General features: G+C 39.4%; 1 protein-coding gene across 9 annotated transcripts in view; it reads left to right on the forward strand.

The window, feature by feature from the left end:
• The window catches only part of jakmip3 (Janus kinase and microtubule interacting protein 3), a 298954-nt gene that overhangs the window by 73647 nt on the left and 212566 nt on the right, over positions 1–12741 (forward strand). For all 9 annotated transcript variants that reach the window (XM_068002403.1, XM_068002402.1, XM_068002401.1 and 6 more), the window contains exon 3: positions 751–1248. In XM_068002403.1, the coding sequence (XP_067858504.1) occupies positions 751–1248 (498 nt within the window). The remainder of the gene's footprint in view (positions 1–750; positions 1249–12741) is intronic.

A 12741-nucleotide genomic window follows, 5' to 3' on the forward strand; every position in this document is an offset into this window, starting at 1 on the left:
TTCCCTTTATTTCTCTTTCTGTACCTGATTCCACTCTAATTTACACTTCCTTCTCCTGTCCTGTTTCCCTCGCTGCATCGTTATCAGCTCGCACTTTCAGCAACTTGTTGTGCAATAAATTTAAAAATCTAAAAAGGTGCAAGGGCAAGTCTAACTAACGGCAGATGTGGTTAGGTGCCCGGCCACAGCAAATTATGGCCCAATGTTTCTAGAATGCATCTGATCAGGGTTGAATGATATTATGTTGGTATCTGGGAGTTTTGTAAAGGTGACATTAAGAGAGTTGGGGAGAAATGTAACAATGCTTTATTTTCTTAAAAATTAAATAAATTGGGTAGATTCCATGATTGGAGAAACAGTGGGCCGAATAGTGACATTCCATATCTTATATTCTTACCTGGGACCACTCCAAATTCCAGGAGAATTTCAACATGAATATTATTGTTAAATGGAAAATGTTGAGTTAAATTCTGGCCATATTTTTTTGAAAAAACTAATTGAAGGAAAATTTCTTTTTATGCTATCAGTTGTGAAATTATAAGCATGTTTATGAGGCATTTCCTTTGTTATGTTTAATTTGCCTTATTTTCCTTCTATATGCAATGGATACTGCAAGCAAACAAACACCACAGCTAGATCTTTCTGAGGCAATGAACGTTACTAAAGAATACAGAATCACCTAATTTTGTGTTTAAAACACGATGAATCAATCTAAAAATACATGTGGGTTTGTTGTGTTATATTTCTCAGGTTGGCAAGTTGGAACGAGAAAAAAATCAAGAAGTAAAGCTGATCAGAGAGCAAGAGCAGCACAAGCACATTGTGCTGGTGACCGAACTCAAGGCCAAGCAACACGAAGAAAAAATGAAGGAACTGCAGACTGTGCGAGAGACTCTGTTAAGGCAACATGAAGCTGAGCTTCTCCGAGTCATCAAAATTAAAGACAATGAAAATCAGAGACTTCAGGCACTTGTTAACGCCTTGCGTGATGGAGCGGCCGACAAAGTTAAAACAATGCTTTATAATGAAGCTAAAGAAGAGGCCAAAAAGGTGTTTGAGTTTGAGAAAATCAAACTGCAACAAGAGATCTCTGAACTGAAGGGAGCTAAGAAACAAGTGGAAGAAGCTTTAAGTCAGGCTGTTCATGCTGACAAGATGAAGGCTGCAGAAATAAGAAGTGTGTACCACCTGCACCAAGAGGAGATCTCCAGGATAAAGAGAGACTGTGAAAGAGAGATCCGTAGGCTGGTACGTATTGATTTCTTAACCTAGCGAAATTGCTGGTAAATGCATGTTTGATCAGAAAGTTAGATATAAAAATTGTTTTGGATGATGGGAACATTCAGATTTGTTGCAATAAACCCTCGGAACTAATTTAACTATTTGAGGGTTGCAGTAGCACTTAACTCCACAACAAGATACAACATATGATCACAGCTTTATTATAATCAGTCCCTAACAAAAAATCTTGTGATTTCCTGAAATATGCAACCTTTTAATATCCTTCTGTGAAGTGCATGGTGTCGTAGTCTTTAGAAATAATACCATAAAGTACATTTCTGAGAGTCACATGATCCTACTAACAATGCTATGAGTGCACTATGGCACGTTGCTTCGCAACAGCTGACAGCATAATGAAAAAAAAGACTAACTGTGAAATATAAGCCTAGAAATGACTTGGTGATTTCAGCAAATTAATGCTTACTGCATTCTCATGACGTTCGTCCGTCTAGTATTTTAATGCAGGTGTTAGCCTTTTGATTTTAAAAGGGTTAACGCCTCTACAAAAATAGCAGAGCTGTTAAGTATTTGTATGCTAATACTGCCAACAGTGACTGCCAAGCAATAATCTCGGATAACAGATAACTGGGTGTGAGGTAAAATCTGTAATCCAATAAATCACTTGAACTCTGCTTTCACAGTTCAAGTTTCAACTCTCTCCCAGGTACCTAGCACTGTAAGTTGTGTTTATTCAAATAAATGTTATGTGGTTCAGTACATTTCTTTAATTCTAACTTTCAACTTTCTAAATATATGAATAATTTTCTTTCAGACATTGTATACTAAAAACATGAGAACTGAGTACTCAAATGGATAATAATAATTTAAACTTTAAATAATGTAATTGGTTCTTGCTAGTAACCTTTGATCCATTTAATCATCTCTATTTGACACTACAACTATTTTCTTTTGTAGATCATCACCACAGTTTAAAAACTATAATTTATTTAGTACACCTCTAGTGCAGACCTCGTTGATAGTGTCCTGCAATTGTATTTATCATAAAATAGTTCACATTTTACCCCACCATTCAAACCAATCTGTTGCAAACCAGATCACCCAATGTATTCTATTTATTTTATTCTTTTCTTGGTATCAGGAGATAAGTTATTGGGAAAGATTGAGGAATGCTGAGTTTTTTAGAGCTTTCAAGTTTATGAAGGGATTTTGATAAGTTGATCTGGGAAAATTGGCCACGATGGTAAACGGCCCAAATACGAGGGACACAAGCTGAAACCGAAGAAGTTAGGACTAAGCAGGGAACTCTGGCAGAACTTTTATTTTTACAGATGTGAATATTTACCAGGGAACATTCCAGAGCAAAGCTTCAGCTGGAACATCATCAATAAGTAAAGTGTCACTGTGAATCAGATGGCAGTGAGGTTGAAGGGGAAAGAGGATGGAGAGGAGAGAGCTCCATCAATGGGGAGAGTGTTGTGTGAAGGGAGAGCAAGGACTTGGTTAGTCCATTGAATATGGCTAAACCCAAATGTTGCTTAATGTTCCTTTTTTTAGGCTTAAAACTCTATCGATTGTGGAATAATAAAATGTTTAAAATTAACCAAGATTTTTAAGGTAAAAATTCAAAACTGTTCAGAGACACCCTTAGAAATTCATATACCAGTGGCTACAGGGTGGTGGAGGTAGACTTTTGAAGGGGGAGTACAAATTTGCTGCTACAGGCCTATCAAGAAGGGTTTAGCATACTAGGCCTGATAACCTTTTCCTGTTACTAAAAATTCACATGTTAATAACTGCTTTATATAATTAAATAGAAAATGTAAAGTAACAAGTTGAGAAGGCTGTTAAAAAGGCACACAGAATCCTTGGCTTTATAAATAGAGGCATAGAGTACAAAAGCAAGGAAGTTATGCAAAACCTTCATAAATCTGGAGCATTGTGGCCAATTCTGGGCACCACACTTTAGGAAGGTTAAGGCCTTAGAGAGGGTGCAGAGATGATTTACAAGAATGGTACCAGGAATGAAAGACTTCAGTTACGTGGAGAGACTAGAGAAACTGGGGTTGTTCTCCTTAGAGCAGAGAAGGTTAAGGGGAGATTTGATAGAGGTGCTCAAAATCATGAGGGGTTTTGACAGACTAAATAAGGAGAAACTGTTTCCAGTGGCAGAAGGGTCAGTAACCAGAGGACACAGATTTAAGGTAATTGGCAAAAGAACCAGAGGTGACATGAAGTGAAATTTTGTTATGCAGCAAGTTATGATCTGGAATGCACTGCCTGAAAGGGTGGTGGAAGCAGATTCAAAAATAACTTTCAAAATGGAGTTGGATAAATACTTGAAGGGAGTAATTTTGCAGGGCTATGAAGAATGAGCAGTGGAGTGGGACTAATTGGATAGCTCTTTCAAAGAGCCGGCACAGGCGTGATGGGCCGAATGGCCTCCTTCTGTGCTTTATCATTCTATGAAAAAAAAATCCTGCTCCCTTGACGACTTAAGCAGCAGTTTCTCACTTATAATCAAAAGTGAGCAACTGAGTTAAAAGTAAACTCCCCACCAGGAGTTAAAAAAATTATACATAACTGGTGAGGAAAGTAAGAAAGGTCAAAAGGGCAGGTTAGGGAAGAATGAGTTGTGAAATGGAAATAGCATTACTATAGCTCAAAAATTGACTCATAACATTCATTCAAACATCAAGAAACTATACAAAATCCATAAACGAATGAAGTCGTTTGTGTTTAAATCCTTGAGCTCACAGCTAGCAAAAGGCCTGGATTCTGTATAAACCTACATATGTGCTCAACCCTGCTTGAGGAAGAGGACGTTCAACACACAGATTAATTAAACATTAAAGTTGTAAATTTAGAATGCCGAGTCTCATTTTAAACAACACAAGAAAATTCTTATCCTTGGTACACGTGACTTTTCTCCTGAAATGTTAAGCAGGGAGAATTTGTTGCTTTCCCCCTTTTTCTAATTGATTCACCAACCTTACTTCAAGCTGGTGTAGCTCCATTCTCCTGTGTACTTTTAAAGCTATATGTAATCCAATTAGATGCTGCTGCTGCAGGCATTTACAGGGAGTAATGATTAGATATGTGGATTAGGCAAAGATCAAGAGCGATGCACCATTAAATTGAAGCACTTTTAATAATTAAGGAGAGACTGCAGCTTCGACAAAAACAGCAATGATCACCTTAATGGAACAAATTAGGTTTGATGGTGAAATAGCATATTTGGAGTAAAATGATGTAAACATGTTGAAATACTTTTTCTTTACATGGGCCTTATCCTGAAGTTATTGGTGCTGGAATCAAAGTGTGAAAATGTTCCACTCTGCACTTCAATAATTTGCATAAAAACAAGAGAATAGACATTTTTAAAATGTGTATGCATGTACTTCTGCACTTACAAATATGTGTACTAGCAGGTTTCCAATGACACTATTTTATAATAACAGGGTGTTGATGGCATGTAGGGAAAACATAGTTATGGCAGTACAGCGAGAGTGGTGGGTTTCTATGAGTCCCAGTATGTAGCAGTACAGCATTACAGGATAGGGGTAATGGGGTTTAGTTGCACTGATTGTTAGCATTGGGATTTTAGAATTGGGTGGAGACCTTGTATTTGGCAGGATGGAGTGGGATTCTTTGGTCTGACATCACTGTGGAGGGGCAACTCGGGGTTGGGCAGAATTGGGAGAGTGAAATGTGAGATTTGGCTCACTGATGATTTCCTTATCTGTAGGGAATGAGGACAGTAGGAGGGCGTTGGCCTGATGGTGGGGTGGGGAGGAGAAGGGAAAAGAGGGGAGGGAGGAGAAGGGAAAAGAGGGGGAAGGAGAAGGGAAAAGAGGGGGGAGAAAGAGGAGGGAAGGTGGGGAGAGAAAGAGGGGGCAGGAGAAAGAAAGAGAGGGTGCAAGAGAAAGAAAGGGGGAAAGAGACGGTCACAGGTCTGGTAGCACTGGTATATAATCTTCGGAAGGATCTCTAAGAAAGTTTGGTGCTTTGTAACTGTTTCCTGGAAGTATCTCTCTGTGTTGGTCTCTCTCAGTCTGTTTTCTCTGTCTATTTGTGGATCACAGATGTCTGTAAGTGGAATGTTCACATTTTCTCAGTAATCAGGTGATAATTAGGGGTCTTGTGTTTACTTTCAAAACTCGATTTGTGTGTTTTTTTGAAAAATGGGTTCAAATTGATATAAGAAAGGACACTGTGTATCTCAGCTTATCATGCTTTCTGAAGTTATAAAGTATTTATAATTCAAACACCATCCAAAACCAAAACAGGTGCAATCAATATAAACTTTCATTTTTCCTCTTTCTCACTTACACACACAGAAGACTGAGGAGTGACCTGATAGAGGCCTTTAAGATTATGAAAAGGTTTGATAGGGGAGAAGTATAGAAGATGTTTCCACTTGTGGGGGAGACAAGAACTAGGGGCCATAAATATAAGATAGTCACTAATAAATCCAATAGGGAATTCAGGAGAAATTCCTTTACCCAGAGAGTGGTTAGAATGTGGAACTCGCCACCACAAGGAGTAGTTGAGGCAACTAGCATAGATGCATTTAAGGGGAAGCTAGATAAACACACGAGGGAGAAAGGAATAGAAGGATATGTTGATGGGGTTAGATGAAGAAGGTTGGAAGGAGGCTCGTGTGGAGCATAAACACTGGCATGGATAGGTTGGGCCGAATGGCCTGTTTCTGTGCTGTACATTCTATGTAATTCTATGAAACGTGCTTTGCGAAGTACAGTAGCTAAAATAGGCTAAATACCAAAAGAATTGATAATGATCGCCTTCCCCCTTTCCTCTAACTTAAATCATTAGACTATCAAAGAATTCTGCTACATGCTGCTACTAGATTGCCTAGGACCTCAGACGCATAAATAATTGCAAAGCCTGTACATCAAAGGGATAAAAACACACATATGCCATTACGGGCAACTATTAATTGTTGTCCTGCCTTCCAGTCTGGACCAGCTGCAGATTTCACTCTGCCAAATTCATAGATACAATTTACAAGATACTGCTATTTGCAGGGAAGGCAAACAAATTTGTAAATTGTCCCTCTGTGCATGTGGTGCGGCCTTTTCTTACAATGACAATCAAACTCCTGAATGATCAAAATGTAATGTTCTTTCCCCGGTTCAAATCACTTTCAGTTACCATACACATTTGGTCCTCAACCCTGGTAATTACAATTTGAAATGTCATGCTCTAACATACGAATTAAGAGCACGAGTAGGACATTTGGCCCCTCGAGCCTGCTCTGCCATTTGATAAGATGATGGCTGATCTGATTGTGACCTCAACCCTACTTTCCCGTCTACCTACTATAACCTTTGACTCCCTTGTTAATCAGGAATCTATCTAACTCAGCCTTAAAAATATTCAATGACCCTGCCTCCACCGCTCTCTGGGGAAGGGAGTTCTACAGACTCATGACCTCTCAGAGAAAAAAATTCTCCTCATCTTCATCTTAAATGGGAGACCCCTTATTTTTAAACTGTGGCCCCAAGTTCTAGTCTCTCCCACAAGGGGAAATATCCCCTCAGCATCGACCCCTTCAAATCCCCTCAGGATCTTATATGTTTCAAAAAGATCACCTCTCATTCTTCTAAACTCCAATGTATACAGGCCCAACTTGACCAATCTTTCCTCATAAGATAACCCCCTCATCCCAGGAATCAGTCGAGTGAACCTTCCCTGAACCACCTCTAAAGCAATTATGTCCTTTCTTAAATAAGGAGACCAAAACTACACTCAGTATTCTAGATGTGGTCTCACCAATGCTCTGTACAACTGTAGTAAAACATCTCTACTTTTATATTCCATTCCCCTTGCAATAAATGACAACATTCCATTTGTTTTCCTAATCACTTGCTGTACCTGCATACTAACTTTTTGTGAATCATGTACTAGGACACCCAGATCCCTCTGTACCTCAGAGTTCTGCAATCTCTCTCCATTTAAATAATATACTGCTTTTCTATTCCTCCTGCCAAAGTGGACAAGTTCACATTTTCCCACATTATACTCCATCTGGCAAATTTTTGCCAACTCACTTAACCTATCTATATCCTTTTGCAGACTCCTTATGCCCTCTTCAAAACTTACTTTCCTACCTACCTTTGTGTCATCAGCAAATTTAGCAACCATACATTCAGTCCCTTCATCCAAGTCATTGATATAGATTGTAAATAGTTGAGGCCCAAGCACTGATCCCTGTGGCACTCCACTCGTTACATCATGCCAATCTGAAAATGACCCATTTATGATTACTCTCTATTTCCTTTTAGCTAACCAATCCTTTATCCATGCTAATATGTTACCCCCTACACCTTGAGCTCTTATTTTGTGTAATAACCTTTGATGTGGCACCTTGTCAAATGCCTTCTGGAAATCCAAGTACACCACCTCCACAGGATCCCCTTTATCCACGTTGCTTGTTACTTCCTCAAAGAACTCTAATAAATTAGTCAAACACGATTTCCCTTTCACAAAGCCGTGTTGACTCTGCCTGTTTGCATTGAGATTTTCTAAGTGCCCTGCTATAACCTCCTTAATAATAGATTCTAAAATTTTCCCTATGATAGATGTTAAGCTAACTGGCCTGTAGTTTCCTGCTTTCTGTCTCCCTCCTTTCTTGAATAGAGGAGGTACATTTGCTATTTTCCAATCTGATGGGATTCTTCCGGAATCTAGGGAATTTGGGAAAATTAATACCAATGCATCTACTATATCTGTAGACACTTCTTTTAAGACCCTAGGATGAAGTCCATCAGGATCTGGGGACTTATCAGCTTTTAGTTCTAATAATTTTTTCGGAGCCCTTTCCCTGGTGATTGTAAATGTTTGAAGTTCCTCCCTCCCTTTCACCTCTTGATTCACAATTATTTCTGGCATGTTATTTGTATCCTCTACAGTGAAGACAGATGCAAAATATCTGTCAATTCATCCGCCATTTCCTTGTTCTCCATTATTAATTCCCCAGACTCACTCTCTAGAGGACCAATGCTCACTTCACTTACTCTTCCTTTTTAAATACCTGTAGAAACTCTTACTCTCTGTTTTTATATTTCTAGCTAGCTTTCTCTTGTACTCTAAGTTCTCCCTCCTTATTATTCCTTTAGTTATTCTTTGCTGTTTTTTTTATATTCTGCCAAACCTTCTGACCTGCCACTAATCTTTGCAGAATTGTATGCTTTTTCTTTCAATTTGATACTATCTTTAATTTCCTTAGTTAGCCACGGATGGTATGTCCTTCCCCTAGAGTCTTTCTTTCTCACTGGAATGTATCTTTGCTGAGTGTTATGAAATATCTCATTAAATGTCTGCCACTGCATCACTACTGACCTATCCCTTAACCTAACTTCCCAGTTCACTTTAGCCAGCTCTGTCTTCATGCCCTCATAATTGTCCTTATTTGAGTTTAAAACACTTGTCTTGGACCTACTCTTCTCTCCCTCAAACTGAATGCAAAATTCACTCATTTTGTGATCACTGCTACCTAGAGGCTCTTTTACAATGAGGTCATTAATTAATCCTGTCTCATTACACATTACCAGATCTAGAATAGCCTGCTCTCTGGTTAGCTCTAGAACGTGTTGCTCTAAGAAATTGTCCCGAAAGCACTCTATGAACTCATCTTCCAAGCTACCTTTGCCAATCAGATTCTTCCAATCTATATGTAGATTAAAATCACCCATGATTTTCGCTGTTCCTTTCTCACAAGACCCCATTATTTCTTCCTGTATACCCTGTCCTACAATGTGGTTACTGTTAGGGGCCCAAAAACTACCCCCACAAGTGACTTCTTGCCTTTACTATTTCTTATCCCTACCCAAACTGATTCTACATCTTGGTGTGACATCTTGGTCACACTCTACTCTGATTATATTCTCCAAGCAAAGACCATTTGAGTATTCTACAATGTTTAAATACGAATCAAAAATAATTTTAAAATCAGAATTTCTTAAATATGATCGCCCAGAAATTGCTCAAGAAATAACAGCGAGGCTAACTGGGCTCACTGTTATTTCAGGGCCAATGGAAGAGCAAGTTCTGGTGAGCGCACATGTGCAGTCAAACGCAGAAATCCAGAACTTGCTCTTCCTGATTCCCTGCTGATCTGACAGCTTCACGGTAATGAGATATCACTGGCTGGAATCAATGGACCAGCACGAACTTGCCCTCCTGCCCAGCTGGAAACTAACTAATCTCACCAGAAAAAAGGTACGCTGAGTTATATCAGGTCTAAATAAACTTTTAACAGCGTGGTAAATATTAATGACTGGCAAATAACCTCTCTGCACTGAAAATTAACTTTTAAAATTGTGGAGTCTCACTACGCCCAATTTTAATGGTTTTTGGACATTTAAAAAAAAATTAATTTAGAAATTTAACATTTTTATTTTTTTACTTTTTCTTTCTGTCTCTTTTATCTCAGTCTTTTAAGTTTACCCCATCTTTATTTTGCTTTCTCTATCTGATGTTATAGTACATTTACTAATCTTATCTGGCATTTCCTGGTTCTCAGTCTGCTCAGTTTGTGAATGAGATTCACTTCCCGGTTCTCACAGCGTGGCTTGCTTCAAGTGATTGGTGGAGGGGACAGAGAGATCCTTTCCTCCTCTCACAGCTCAGAGAAGCTAAGAAGCATTTCTTGAAGTTCTCAATTAAAGCAAGTTGGTGCCCAGAAACCTGTGAAAAGTTTGTGGGTGAGTTAGTTACTTACCAGTGGTGGGCGACATGTGTTCTCCGCTCAGTGCAATTTCCGGCCCATTACCTCATTTAGTAATTTAGCTGGAATTCCCAAGCCCAACTTTACACCAATTCTATTATGTGCTACATCATTCTTTTTGGATTGATCACCTCTATAATCATTTTCTTGAGAACTTCATGATCTTGTTTATGTAATAAAAATAGAAAATAATCCTTTTTTTTAAAAAAAAGATCTATTATCTATTTATAATACTAGCCAATATCCCATGGCATTGCATATGGGGAGTCAAGATCAAGTGCAGTCTTCAGGTGAAGCAGGGTTAAAGGACCAGAATAATTGGACCAGTGTATGTAGGCATAATTCAGTCACTATTTTAAACTCTTAAATTGTGTCCTTATTTCCATATGATACTTTGATTCTGTATTGTATATAGTTAAATAAAAAAAACTTGTGGCAATTATAAAGCTGATTTAGAGTTGGTTGAAGCAAAGGAGTTTCTTTGAAGTACAGGCTGAGGAGCTGGGAGACACAAAACAGAGATCTACAATGTCACCTCAGGTGGGAGGGTGTAATTACAGTGTGACAAGTTTACACCAGCAGTTTACATTATAAATGTGGGCACAGGAATTTATAATGGGAAAGGTTGACAGAATGGAGTGACAACAGGAAGTAACATTTCATAGACAGGAAGTTTAATTTTAATAAATTATAGACATGCCTGTGCATTCTTCCCGTCCATCACATTCTGATGTCACATTTGTCATAGGAAAATTATTTCCAGCTACTCAGCTCAAATTTCATATTCCTTAAAGAACAACTAACCAGAATTCCGTAACTATGAGCATCAAAGAAAAACACCAACATAAAAGCAGAAATTGTACTAATTAAAAATACTCAAAACAGCATTCTCTAGGTCCTTTATCCATTTACTCTTAAGTGAATGAAATATCTAAAGTTCAAAAAAAAGTTTGTGGCACAATGAAAACATTTAAGAACTACATATTTTGCAATAACATGATTAAACTTATCAGATTTTAGGATTCCTGTCCTTTTCACCTGGGATGGATTCTTGGTTGAAGCTACAATATGGTTTTGATATGAGGTTATATCCAAGATTCTAAGGTTTAATTTCTAAACCTTTTTTTGCTATATTTATCAGATTGAGACAAATAGATAAATCACCAAAACATTCAGATAATTCCGACATGTGTTCACGGATGGTATGTTGAATTGGCTGCTCTGCATGTGAGCTCAACGGAGGTTGTTTAGCAGAAATCCACTCTTGGGAGGTTACCAGCAGGTTTGATTGACTGCCCTCCGACCCAACTCCCGGTCGGGGAAGAAGTCAGAGGTCATGGTTTAACGTTTCAGAATATATTTGCTTTAGGTTTTCTGAACGGCACTGCTGGTTTTACCAGCGTAGATTGGGCAGCCCAGATTGGAAAATGGGCTGAAGTTCTATTCCACTGGATCTCTGCCTATTTTTGCACTCGCCCAGCTTTACCACCATTGAAGGAAATTCCTGTCCATTTTGGGCCGGTGCATACACAGTGACGTGGCGATGGCATATGTCACATTTCCCATAATTTCTGTCTCATTCACACTATTTCCTGTCCTCACGCTGATGCAGTGGGTTCAGGGTTGCTAGGCACTGTAGAAAAGATGGAAACAAATTTCAAGAGCTGGCAGCTTCATTTGTAGGATTTCCCAAAATCTTAGGGCTGATTTTAACTCCTGGCATGAAGCCGGCAAGAATGGGCGGCAATCCCATGTGGGAGCTTGAGTTGGATTTTAATTACCTGGTCTCATTTGAATCTCGCTGTTCAGCTGCTTGGCTGGCGGGGAGGATGAAAATTGGATGGCCCGTAGGCTTCCCGCTGGCCTCCGAAGAAGGCTGCCAGAAGCGAGGTAAGTCCGAGAGGGGAGATGTTCCATGGGCCTCACTCCTGTTCCTCCGGATCCCAACTAAGGAAAGATTTTTTCAACTTACCTTAGTGGGCCTTACGGGCTTCTCAACAGGTTCACTTGGTGAGTGGCCATCCTGCTCAGGAACAAGTTAAAATACCATCGGGGTCCCATGTACATCATGGAACCCGATTCGCATTTATAAATGAGGTGTCCACCGGACTCGGGCTGGGGCCTCGCTGCCACCAAAAGCAGCGGCATTAAAATTGCGAATCAGCAGGAACAGAGCCGCTACCTTTGAACTGCTCTCCCACTCTGTTCCTGCCGAGCGGGGAAGGTTACATTTGCTTTGCTTATTTGTAATTCAGTACTAGAATTTTTTTTTAATTTTGCTGTTGCCATCAACTTTCCCATCTGCCTTTGTCCAATTTGCTGTGGAGCTACCATTTTTCCCTCTGCCATTCTTTCCTCACCAGATTTCCGTTTGGAAATTTCCCTGTAACTTTGTTTCTGGAGAGAGGAGGAGGAGGAGGAGCAATGGAGGGATGCCAGGCTGATCAGGCAGCAATGGAAGCACATGACATCCACCAACTGGTACCCCTACACCAAAATATACAGACAGAGGCATCTCCTTCTCCAGTTGTCCTAGCAGCAGTGCCTGCACAGGTGTCACCTGACATTAATGAGTTATGTTATATGCTGCAGCCCAATCTCCACCAAAGTCACCAGACTGCCAGTGGCTGTAAAAGTCACAACCTCCCTTTATTTTATGCTAAAGGGTTATTCCAGGCTGTCTGTGGAGATATCACTAACATTAGCTAATCATCTGTGCATAGATGCATCAAGCAAATCAAGCATGCACT

The sequence above is a fragment of the Heptranchias perlo genome, chromosome 21 (assembly GCF_035084215.1).
Source record: "Heptranchias perlo isolate sHepPer1 chromosome 21, sHepPer1.hap1, whole genome shotgun sequence".
NCBI classification, from domain to species: domain Eukaryota; kingdom Metazoa; phylum Chordata; class Chondrichthyes; order Hexanchiformes; family Hexanchidae; genus Heptranchias; species Heptranchias perlo.